The sequence below is a fragment of the Lissotriton vulgaris genome, chromosome 2_1, assembly GCF_964263255.1.
Source record: "Lissotriton vulgaris chromosome 2_1, aLisVul1.2, whole genome shotgun sequence".
Lineage (NCBI taxonomy): Eukaryota > Metazoa > Chordata > Amphibia > Caudata > Salamandridae > Lissotriton > Lissotriton vulgaris.
In genome coordinates, this window is record NC_141687.1 from 1,286,279,622 (window position 1) to 1,286,292,875 (window position 13,254).

At 43.4% G+C, this 13,254-nt stretch overlaps 1 protein-coding gene across 1 annotated transcript in view; it reads right to left on the reverse strand.

The window, feature by feature from the left end:
• LOC147732516 (carotenoid-cleaving dioxygenase, mitochondrial-like) overlaps window positions 1-13,254 on the reverse strand; it is a 711,267-nt gene that overhangs the window by 213,006 nt on the left and 485,007 nt on the right. The window contains exon 5 of the mRNA XM_086958817.1: window positions 8,771-8,899. Coding sequence (XP_086814943.1) covers window positions 8,771-8,899 — 129 coding nt within the window. The remainder of the gene's footprint in view (window positions 1-8,770; window positions 8,900-13,254) is intronic.

A 13,254-nucleotide genomic window follows, 5' to 3' on the forward strand; every position in this document is an offset into this window, starting at 1 on the left:
CTAGAAGACACAGCTGTGACCTCTGACTACCCCCAAATTATGTACATGGGTTTGAGGCCTATTTCTTATGTTTCCTTTTGTAAATACATGGGAGGCACTCTTCTTCTAAGCACCTTACCACTAGTACAACACTTAAAACACTCCCTAACATATTTTTAAAACCTCTTCCATTTCTGGAGAACACAGCTATGTACCATTGTCGGTCAGCAATTTTCACAGAAAACCTTAACTGTTAAAAGTTACCTTCGAAACCTTCATGATGCTACTAGATGTAATGTCACTCACCCTTTGAAATATAAGCCACTGTGAATACAAATCAACCATAACCAGCAAATATAGACTGAGCTGTTCACGTTTTAAACGATCTACTATGTTTAAAGTCACTTCTTGCTAGGGTTGTTCCTCTGCCGTTTGTAAACACATTGGAGGCACTCTTCTCCGAAGCACCTTACCACTAGTACAACACTTAAAACACCCTCTGACAGAACTTCCCACTGCCAAATCAAGAGTAGACCACCAAATTTCTGTACTGATTCTTTCCTTTATCTTGAACACACCAAGCTCACCTTCATGTGTCAACTCAAAAACACTCCTGAATAAAATACAACTAATCTGTTGCTCTGAACAACAAATACTCTTGCAACGAAAGATCATCTAATAACAAACCATGTAGTCCTAAATCACCTTTAAAATGTCTCTTCTGTTCTTAACCCAGGTTAACTTTCTGCTAAATTCAGAGAGTACTGGGTCATCAAGCTTCATCAGCTCCATTCCCTTTCTAAAATGGTGTCATAGGTAATTGCACAGACACATACCCATATATCATCTTCCAACTCCTCTGACTAGGATAAAACAGTTCCTACCTGCACCAATCTGAATAAACAATAGCCACAGAGTTGGACACATCCATCAAATATTCTATATCAAAAGTGAATTCCTATAAACTTATCACCCATTTTCCACTGCTAGCCGAAACTATCTAGAGACCCATTGTTCTGAAAATTCCACACAGAGGGTTGTGATCTGTTAAATCTTTAAAAGGTTCACACCACATGAACAGCTTAAATCTTTCATTCGCCTCCTTGTCAATAGCTGACTAATTTATTTCTGCCCCTCTTAAGCTATGCAAGGCAAAAGCAATAGCTCTTTCCTCTCCGTCTACCATTTGAAACATAATGACACTAAGTCCCATGCAGCTGCCAAAAATGACCAATACACATTCTCCTTCTAGGGTGAAAGCTTTCAAACAGGGTGCCCTGTCCACAATATCCTTCATGACAGTCTTCCTGTCTCCTCCTGGCCCAGCTTTGCTACACTTTCCTCCCCTTCCGGTTGCCGCATCCTTAGCCTTGATGAGGAACCTTAAATCAGGCTCACCATTAGATCCGTGTCCAGCAAAATTCTTAGCGAAAATGGCAGATGTCATTAATCCCATAGCTAATCCTATCCTCAATTTATCCCTGAGTCAGGGTTTTCTGCCCCAGGCCTGGAAGCAAGCCATGGTCATCCCCCTGATCAAGAAGCCCAATCTTGATCCAGAGGCGCCTTCTAATTATAGGCCAATCTCGCTCCTTCCAGCACTGACCAAGATCCTGGAGAAACACGTGCACAGCGTGCTTTCTAACTTCCTGGAGTCTAATGAGTTACTTCATGAATCCCAATCGGGCTTTCGTTCCAACTTAAGCACCGAGACGGCGCTCCTGGAAGTCTCGGAGATCGTGAAGGAGGTGCTGGACACAGGAGGCAGGGTGATGTTAGTCATGCTAGACCTGTCGGCGGCGTTTGACACCGTCCCCCACGAGGATCTCCTCACTAGACTTCATAACATCGGTCTAGGGGGGACGGTGCTCAACTGGTTTCGTTCCTTTCTGGCCAACCGCCGGCAGACGGTCTGGGTCCCACCCGGGTCCGCCGAGATGCCGCCATTGGGAGTCGGAGTGCCTCAGGGCTCTGTACTGAGCCCCACTCTATTTAACATCCTTATGACCCCTCTGGCGACACTGGCGGAGTCCTACGGGGCCCGGATCGTCTCTTATGCTGACGACACCCAGCTTCTATTCACCTGTCGTAAGAGCGAAGAGTTCGATGGAGAAAGGATCTGCGAGTGCCTTGGGGCTGTCTTTAGCTGGTTTTCACACAACAGCCTCAAATGCAACCCGGACAAATCCGAAATACTATTCTTCGGATGCCCATCAGAACCAGATTGGCAGGGATGGTGGCCTGCTGACATGTTCCCTCCCACTCAGTCCTCTAAGTGGGCTAAGAACCTGGGGGTTAAAATTGACAACGAGCTCTCGCTCAAATCCCAGGTTTCCACTCTTACGGGAACATGCTTTGGGATACTCAGAATGTTGCGCAAGTTCTTTCCCCTTCTCTCGGAGGAACATCGGAGGATCACTGTTCAGGCACTCATAGGGTCCAGATTGGACTATGCAAATGTCCTATATCTGGGTCTGCCTGAATACCTCCTCCAGCGTTTGCAGGTTACTCAGAACGCTGCTGCTCGTGCAATTTTTGGCCTGCACCGCCGCACCAGTGCCTCCAATCTCCTCGTATCCCTTCACTGGCTTCCGGTGCGGAAGAGGATACTTTTCAAGGCCATGACTCTCGCCCATAAGGCCTTGCATGGCAATGGTGCCAAATATCTTCAGAGGAGGCTGGACTTCTATCGACCTGTACGATCCCTCAGGTCAGAAGCTTTGGCTTTGGCTCGGGTGCCACGCATCAAAAGGGCTCGGCTAGGCGGCCGGTCCTTTAGCTTTCTTGCTCCGCAGCTATGGAATTCCTTACCGGTGTCCTTGCGAAACACCGCTAACCTGCTTGCCTTCAGAAAAGACTTAAAAACCTGGCTGTTCACTGGATAATCTTCCCCCTCTTTAGGCCCCTGCTCTTTTTACTGTTATGTTTTCCATCTCTTTCTTTGGTCTGGAGCACAAAAGCGCCGGGACACTCCTTTGGAGTAGCCGTTGCGCTATAAAAGTCCCATTTAACATAACATAACATAACATGCTATAAAACCCACGAGCACACTTCACATTTTTCTATGGAAAGCCCTAAGTGGCCAAAGATTTGGATAAAAAATCTTTACAAAATGTAAATCTGCTTAGTAATCCACCATTCCTTGGAAGGGGAAACGTTTCTCTTTATTCCGTGGTTGCTCAAGACACTTAATCATATCCTGACCTAAATAGGAGTTTAGAGGGAAATTATGGACCGGGTCGCCCTCCACTCAAACATGGACCAACAACAAAAGACCCTGCCCAAAGGACGCTACTTGTGTCAGTTGCTTATATAATAGGACAGTCTAAACGTACTGTTAACTATTATCCTCCCAAGCACACTTTAATTCTGATAAGGGGACGTTTCACTGCATCTCGTCCAGAGTTTTGTGCAATTAGAAATAAAAACCTAAAGCTAACCTCTTTGACAGCCACACAGAACGATATAGAAAAGTGTCTGACACCTCTAATCAATACCGGATATCCACAGCATCAGTGTTGGACCAAATTCTATTTAGAAAAAATGTGCGAGAAACGAATGACACCTCACGGAAACACCACCAACGGGGTAACTGGTATGTAATCTTCAGACAGGCCCCTGTCTCATCATCGTTTGTCATCCGATTCTCAAAGAAAAGGACGAAAAGAGTGTCCAAAGCAACAAACCAAACAGTGCAACAACAGTGGAAGCAGAAAAAATCTGCTAGTGACAAAGAAATTGCATAAGCAAGTGCATAAAACACAGCATCCAATTCTCTTCAATAACTTTATTGATAGAGATATGGATGTCTGCTATTGAGAATAAAAAGGCTGGTAGCTATCCATGCATACCATTACCTATTGCCGACATGTTTCACTGCCACAGCAATTTTGGCAGATTCATCAGGGCTGCACTATATGCTGCCACTCCACTATTGGACACTTGCTCTGTGTTAACTGTCAAAGAAATAGGCAAATATAGGTAGTTAAAAACGTGCACTCTCACCCGACTCTGCTGTATGTGTTAAAAACAATGTGTGAACGTTATTTACCCAGAAGCAGCTTGAATGCTCATACCAGCTGCCTGGGGATCCAATGGGATACAGAAGTACTCCTAAAGTGAGTCTCCACCTTCACATAGCTTATATGTATCAAGCTGGGGATATAAAAGCACTGGGTCATGCTAGCTGACAACAATAATGCAGTGCAGTTAGCATTTTCTTGCACCACACGGGGCTATTCCATCTTCAACACGAGGCATAGTGTAAAGTGTCATGATTTCTTCGCTACATTTCTCTTAATCGTATTAAGAGCCTCACACACAGCTCATACAGTTGAATGGGCCCCCAATCATACGAGTGACGCAAAAATGCCTGGAACATTTCTTTGGCGATGTAACATATCGTCCCAAGCCGTCACCACTCACACGCGGTTTACAAAGTCTGACATCCGTCACCAATTCCGTTGTCTGTACGTGTGCCCCTTGTTCACGGCACATTTTTAAATCGCATATAGTCTCACCCATTCTACTACACTCGCATATAGTCTCACCCATTCTACTAGCAGCTCGTGTGCTCGCCTGCACTTCAGTGCGCCACTGCAATCATTCTTGATCTCGCATGCTCTAGAGCCCACTGAGCATCGCGTTTCTTTAGCGTTTTTTAGAATACACCCCACGCTGCCTCCTAGAAGCCATCTTATACATGCCCCATTGCCTGACACTTCCCCGTATAGATCCTATCTAACACTCCCCATTCCCGCTACACTTGCGCCTCTATCTGCCCCACCCGTCCAACCCCTCATTATCCCTTTCTTTTACCCCCCCCAGGTACAACATTGTTGGCACATCAACCCAGTCCTGATGAAGATCCCGATTTATGAGGATCGAATCGCCGTCGACCACTCAGCGCAATCATAGGCGCAGCATACAATGTGGTTCTTCCAAACTATAGCCAATCTAAATTAGAACCAAACTCTACAATTCCGCTGATCTGTATTGTTTCATTTACTCACTGTATATATTTTTGCACTAGTCACCATGCGCCGTTTATGCTGATCACATTGTCACTTGCGTCGCCACTTTGTACGTCACTTGCACATCTTGAGCACCAAGTACAATAAGGGTTGTATTATTTGTTTATTTACAGTGCTGCTACAACTGTAACTTGCCCATCCCTTTCTCTAGATAAATATGATGCCAAGAGCACATTTGAAACAACTAAAGAGTTCCCTTATTTCCTTTCTGATAATGTTTATGACATATCCTTTCTAATTGTCTTCAAATAATACCAGTTGGGATACTATATGTTTATTGAGATTATCTACCCCAATCCCAACGTGGTTGATGGGTTTTTGCTCCTGTGCTTTATACAATAGTCTTCCTGCCAAGCAGAGGTCACACCTCTTCCAGCAACGACCCTTTTGTCTTCCTTACTGCGAGTCATTCACACTGTTCCCCAGGAGGGTAGAAGGCTGTCTCGTGGCCAGTAATCGTAAAAGGTCACTGGAAGATGTTGGGTAACAAAGCTGCTATTTACTAAAGTTGCTTTTGTGCAAAATTTACATGGATTCGATTTGAGCATTAAGTCGAGATTATGCAACAATTCTTTTGAAACCATGAAATATCGTATTTAGTGGTCCCATTCATAAGTTAGACCTGCTAAGTTGTCAGCATGTACCCCTGTACACGCCAATAGGGTGTCTGACCTTTCCACAGTAAAAATGACAATAAAGTGTTTTACTGTTCGGACATGTAAAGTTAAGAACCACATGTTCAACTTTTTAAATATAATCAAACCTGCCTTTTAGGCTTAATAGGCCTACTACTACTTTAAATAGCAAAGTCAAGTTAGCAGTGAAAAAGTGCTCTACCGGCAAGCAATGGCGGGCTGGGAGTCGCGCGTTGCTTTGTCACACTTGGGACAAATAAGTGCTGCAATCCAAGAGGGACACTTTAACTTACCGGCCCAAGGGTACCCCTGGTACCATATACTTGAGACTAGTTAACTTATGCCAATTGTGGGTGAACCATCCAGACATATATTTAGTAAGGGTCAGACCAATGGCACTGAGGTCTGTTTAGTATGTCTCAGTTCCGCCATCGCGGTCGAAAAACTAGCAGCATCAGTCCAAAACGTGGGTTGATCATGCAAAAAGAGGCCTTTCTTTACAGCCTTACTTTATCTGATACTTTTCACTTTGTTTCCTTCCATTCCCCTTCACTAGTAAGTCAGCATCTACGGGGAGACACTTAGAGAATGTTTAATGTTTTTTGTAACATATTTGTCACCAGGCGGTGCTTATGTACAGTGGCGTAGCAAGGGGGTGGGTGGTCCTCCCCGGTCAGCACGAGTTTTGGGGTGAGTCATTCACATTGTTCCCCAGGAGGGTAGAAGGCTGTCTCGTGGCCAGTAATCGTAAAAGGTCACTGGAAGATGTTGGGTAACAAAGCTGCTACTTACTAAAGTTGCTTTTATGCAAAATTTACATGAATTCGATTTGAGCATTAAGTCGAGATTATGCAACAATTCTTTTGAAACCATGAAATATCGTATTTAGTGGTCCCATTCATAAGTTAGACCTGCTGAGTTGTCAGCATGTACCGCTGTACACGCCAATAGGGTTTCTGACCTTTCCACAGTAAAAAGGACAGTAAAGGGTTTTACTGTTCTGACAGGTAAAGTTAAGAACCACATGTTCAACTTTTTAAATATAATCAAACCTGCCTTTTAGGCTTAATAGGTCTACCACTACTATAAATAGCAAAGTCAAGTTAGCAGTCAAAAAGTGCTCTACCGGCAAGCAATGGAGGGCTGGGAGTCGCGCGTTGCTTTGCCACACTTGGGACAAATAAGTGCTGCAATTCAAGAGGGACACTTTAATTTACAGGTCCAAGGGTACCCCTGGTACCATATACTTGAGACTAGTTAACTTATGCCAATTGTGGGTGAACCATCCAGACATATATTTATTAAGGGTCAGACCAGTGGCACTGAGGTCTGTTTAGCAGGTCTCAGTTCACCTTCGCGGTCAAAAAACTAGCAGCATCAGTCCAAAATGTGGGTTGATAATGCAAAAAGAGGTAAAAGGGGGTGGGAGGTCCTCCCCGGGCAGCACGAGTTTTGGGGGCGTGGATATCCCGTCCACCCCCCAACCCCCTTCTACCTGCGGCCGCCATGGATGTCAAATGCAGGGACCGCCATGGGCAGCATAAAGCCTAGCTACGCCACTGCATATGTAAGATAGTGTGATTTATTATATGTTTCATTCTCCTTTGTTGGTGTCTTCCCTTCTAAATTCCATACAATTCGTAAAGAGACCTTAACACATTTAGTTATGTAACACCCAGCATAATTACACACATCTTGCACAGTGGTTAATGCATTCGATGTCTTAGTCTGCGAATAACAAGTCTGTGATTAACAAGTCTGTAAATAAATCCAACTAGCAGAAGAACTTGGCCATATATTCTTCACCTCTGTCAACGAAGAGCACTCGAACAAGAAGTTAAGTTGTTTGCACTATGTGTTTTATCTCAATGTAATTTGAATTAGAAACTGATATTGTTTTATAAGTAAATGGTCTATAAAATGGGGTACATCATGGAGACCCACAGGAATGATGTTCACTACAGATTTGTTAATCCAAATCCTTTAGCTGCCTACGACTACTAATTGACTCAAATGTATTATCTGAATATCCCAATTTCTGTAACACCCCCAAACTGAGTTTGGTTCAAATATTCCCCATGCCTTTCAGTTGACCGCTATGGTTTCTAATTAACCCCTATCACTTTTATGTATGGATCCTTTATATCCTATACAGTTTTATGCTAAAGAGATGAGCCTTATTTTTCATCTCTTTGTCAAAAATGTATTAAAATGGTTTCAAGTGGAGAAATCTTTACTCCCTCAAAATATGTGAGGGTGTTTATGTTTTTTGCACCTATAGGTCATTCTTGCTACATCTTTATTTGGCACTGAAAATTGGGTGAGAAAATCCATTTAAAAGGTTTGCTACTACTCATAAAGCTATACATTTGTGGATGTTTACCAACTTCCCGAATGCCAACCCGTCCTTCTCCACAAACACGAATCTTGGGAAGCATAACTCTAAAGGCATAACCTCAGAACCTGCATACTGTCCACAGCTGTAATTTATAGAGTTCTGCAGATTATGGATCAGAATCTGTAATTCATGTTCACTAACAACACTATCTTCACACACTTTAAACATAGGCTCACTAAAGGTTTTGCACCAACCTCTAAAAAGTTAAACTTTGTCAATGCAGCAAACAAGAAGTGAACACCGCATAAGTGTGTGATTCACAAAGTAAACGGAGGAAATGCTGGCAACCCACCGCACCACCCATGAAACACTTCCCGGGCGCAGAGTAAGGCGATGCAGCGATATGCGCTGCACCGCCTTACTCATGATTGATGAAGCCACGCAAGGTGGCTTTGCGTGGCTTCACCAATCTTTATGAGAGCACTGCGTCACGCATGTGCCACTTTATGTGGTGCAAAAGTGACACAGGGCTCTCATAAATAAACCCCTAAGAGTTCAATTTATTATTTTTCTGCTTAAACACTGTGTTAATAATGATACATGGCAACTGAGTTCAAGATCATATTAAATCTTTTGTGCTCAAAATGACAATAAAGTAAAAAAAAAAAAAGCACATTATGTTATTTAAGAGTTATCAATATTTCTGCAAAACAACCGTGCTGCTTAAGTCCAGTAAGGGAGCAGACACTCTAGCAAAAATCATGTAAGAATAGTTGTTTATTTACCAAAGCTGTGGTAGTAGGAAGGTCTCATCTTTTCTTTTGGCGCAATGGAGCAAACAATTTGTGCCCCGTCAAGGGTATCGCTGGAGTCCAACTTCCGTGGGGGAACTCGGATAATGTTGTAACTTGAACCTAAGGAAATAAATTGTTTTAGTTTAGCACAAAGAGCACAGATAGGTTGCAGGATGGCATAGCAAGTATGATATCTACAACTGCAAGTACTCATCTCCGATGCAAGGCTGGTCAGAGCTCCAGACAAAATGGCTGTCAGGCGTGGTTCACTGGGTTAGTAATTAGACAGACTACTGGGTTGTTTTAAATAGGACCTCTAACAAGCAAGTCACTCCCTCCACAAAAGTATTTAGTTGTCCTAGACTCTCTGGTAGAAGTGAGTGAGCAGTCCAAGACGTGATGCAAAAGACAGAGATTTGGCAGGTCTAGGTGGCGCACCACTATTACCGCATTGTCAAGAAAGTGTAAGTATTCGTGTACATGGTTGTGTGTTGTGTTGATCACATAGGAGATCCATAGTTTAAAAAAATACTACAATGAGCTAAAAAAAAAATCGATTAACTTATTGCATATATGTTTTATTTACCTACACGTTCTGTTAAACTCAGTGCTTTAAATGGGAAACAATAAGTGCAGGTACTCATGAATTAAAATGAGCTAGAGGTGAAGTGAGGGGGCGGGGCTAGGGGCGGGGCTAAAGGCAAGACATGATGATACTTCATGACTTCTATATTAGTTGGAGCACACACCAACACACATGAGAAATGTGTTTATATAAACAAAGCAAGTTAACTCATTACACAAAGTGAAAGAGAAGTGTTATAATATGTTTACTTTCCTTTTTTTGCTATAGATGCACCTTCTTAATGCCATACTGTTAATTGCTGCTGTTTGGCACAAAACCATATATTTTTCAGTACATGAGTAGGAAGAAACTGAAAATACCGCCACGTCGCACCAAAGCTTTTATGGCACCAAGCAAATGAAGCAAATCATCATTACCCTCCCCAGAAGATATCTCTTGTCTCTTCCATAGATCTATCCATTCATCCTTTCATCCTACCATTTACCTGCTGATGTCCACCATTTAACCTTTACATTATGCCGTCTATTCTGTCTTTCATCCATCAATTCGTTTTTCACCATTCCGTCTGTCCACCCTTCAAATACAAACCTATCCATCCATCCAACTCAAAACCTATCCATTCATTCTTTCACTCGTCCATCTCTTTATCCACCCTTTCGCTCATTCATCAATCCTTTCGCTCATCTGTTCATCAACCCTTTCACTCCTTTATTTCATCCGCCCTTTCATTCCATCGCCCTATCACTCAATCCCTTCTTTCACTCATCCATCCTCCATCTCTTTGATTCATCCTCCCTCCCTTTTATTCATCCATCCAATCTTTCACTTATCCACCCAACACCCCCCTTTTATCCAATCATCCACCCTCTTTCACCCAGCAATCCATGCTTTCACTCATCCATCCATCTATACATCCACCCTTGCTCACTCATCCATCCACACACTCACCCACTGAAAATACCCCCACTTCGACCCAAAGCTCTTATGGCACAATGTAAATGAAGCAAATCATCATGACCCTCCCCAGAAGATAGCTCTTGCCTCGTCCATAGATCTATCCATTCATTCTTTCATCATACCATTTAACCTTTACATTGTGTCGTCTGCTCAGTCTTTCATCCATCATTCAGTTTTCACCATTCGGTCTGTCAACCCCTCATATCAAAAACTATCCATCCATCTCCAAACCTATCCATTCCTCCTTTTACTCATCCATCTCTTTAATCACCCTTTCGCTCATTTATTAATCCTTTCACTCATCTATCCATCAACCCTTTCACTCCTTTATTCCATCCACCCTTTCATTCCATCCACCCTTTCACTCAATCCCTCTTTTTACTCATCCATCATCCACCCTTTCATCCATCCTCCCTCCCTTTCATTCATCTATCCAATCTTTCATGTATCCATCCATCATCCGCCCTTTTATCCAATCATCCACCCCCTTTCACCCAGCCATCCATGCTTTCACTCACTCATCCATCCATCTATTCATTCATCTATCCATCCATACAGCCACCCTTGTTCACTCATCCATCCATAACATTTACACTATTAATACAACTTTAATTGCCTCATCAGGTTCTCCATGAAAGTTGTGACTCGTTGTATCATGCTCTTTTTGACTACTCCCTCGGAAAACTCTGTCATCTGACACTTGTTTGCACAAATGGCAGGATAGTGTGGCTGTGATTCACAGCACAGAGCCTGAACAGACCCTGCTCTGTCAAGCAGAGCGTGATTGTGAGCACCCGGACATTATTCAAATGAGCCCTGCTGAATAGCTCAGCTGGGGCTCAGATCGGCGCCTTGGCTGCCAGACACACGATCCACTCCAGCTCACTAGCACTTTCAATGAGCCTTACTTTTCGTGAGTACCGGTACTCTCCACGGCAGCAGAGAAGTGCCGGTACTCAGAGTGATAAATCTGAGAAGTGCCGGTACTCAGTACCGGTGAGTACCGGCCCATTTAAAGCACTGGTTAAACTGCAATGACAGGTAGGTGAGCCGTAGGCCTCCTTGTTCGTGACACTTTTTTAGTGTAAGGGGTAGGTAGGCAGGGAGTCATTAGTACCTGAAGCAAGCCAAGTGACCCATATGGGCAGTCAGTCTTCGGCCGAAACATGTAGGCGATAGAACTTTTTTGATGCAGAAACCATTATTATTACTTTTAATTATGAAATATGCACCAGTTGAATAGAGAGATATCAGGAGATTACCCATAGTAATTTTTAAATGGAACCCGGCACTTGTCCAGAGAAATATTTGATCTCAAGCTCCCAGAATCTCCAGTTTGGTTGAGCCCACTAGGGTGGTATTCACCTACCCGAGTAAGTGGAGGCACCTAAGATGAAGTATTCTGGCAGGTGAGGTGTCTCCTCTAATATTTAACAGATATTGCTGTAGGATATTGTGTTAGGTTTAAATAGAGGAACCACCAATTTTCAGGCCTTCAAACGTTTTGGGGGTGTGCGTTTGATTTTGTCCGGAGAGCGTATGAAGGTCAATAGGTTTCTCTCATTCTTTCCTTGTGTGAAAGTGTGTGCTGCACAACACCTTTAATGATATATCATATATACATCAAATCTATGGAAAGCACTATATAAAACATAATACATCATTTTAACACGAAAGCAGTACAATGATTTGTTAATCTCACAATAAGAATGATAATCTTCTTTCGTTATTGGGGCTTCAGTTGATGAGATCCTTAAACACCATACAGTAGTCAAACCCGGGCCTCTGACTAGCACCACCTGATGTTTGGGAACATCAAATGGATTATATATGAACATTATGCACACGTGCTTGCGTTGTACAAAGGGAAACAACATTTTGCATATATTAATTTACCATGAAGAAATCCCGACACCAAAGCACAAAATGTGCAGCGCCACAGGAGCGCATCTGGAACACTTAGTAAATTGTGGCCATAGAGTTTGCGAAACTCGGAAGCCATGCAGAATGGTTCAACATGTAACCAGCTCAATGCCGTATGGCACAAGTAATCACATCACGTAATATTCTCAAAGGCCTATCAATAAAGGAGGATCATAAGTCAAAGAAAGGAGAACTTTTTAGTAATATTTAATTGTTAAGGTTCTCAATCCTAGAGGTTTACAAACATTTGTGTAGTGTCCTGTTATATATACAAGGACACAGGGTATTATGTGGGGAGCTTCTTTATTGTACTTCCTTCGTCGTCCTGGTACATCGGCTAACTGCCGTCCCTAGTCCCTGGCTCCTCCCCATCCGCCCGCCCTGGTTCTCCCTCGGGCAGGTCCTAGTGCCCCGTGCGTGTGCACCCATCACTACATCTCCCCCCTCTGTAAATAAACTAGAAAGAACACAGCAATCTATCAACACCCTTTGCTTTCACGTCGCTGAAGATCGCCACTTAAAGTTCTTTAATGAGGCGAGAAGGTTTTCTAATGGTCCGTCTGGGGCGCGACTGAGGATCAGGGATGTCCTGCTCATGTTCATCGGTAGTCCCCATCAATGCCTGACTGCTGCTGAGAGGTGTCTCAGGTTCCTTTTTCTCACCTAGCGATTCAGTCAATAGTTATTTGACGTTAGGGCTGCACTTCTTAAAGTGTGTCACATTCCTGGTGACTCGTCTTCCGTCTGTTTCCGCGGTGATCATAGTTCCTTTCTGTTGCACCACTTTCAGCGGAGTCTCATGATATTTGCAGTCAGTCTTTCGGTGTTGACGTTTATCCGCATAGCCCTTCATTTTTTCTTTCTTCAGCTAGTCCACAGCCGTAATTTCCTCATGGTCAGAATCTGGATACTGTTCACTCACCGAGACATTCATCATGGGCAGTCTGGTGCGCACTGACCGGCCTAGCATGAGAGTGGCTGGACATTTGCCCGTGGTGGAGTGGGGTGT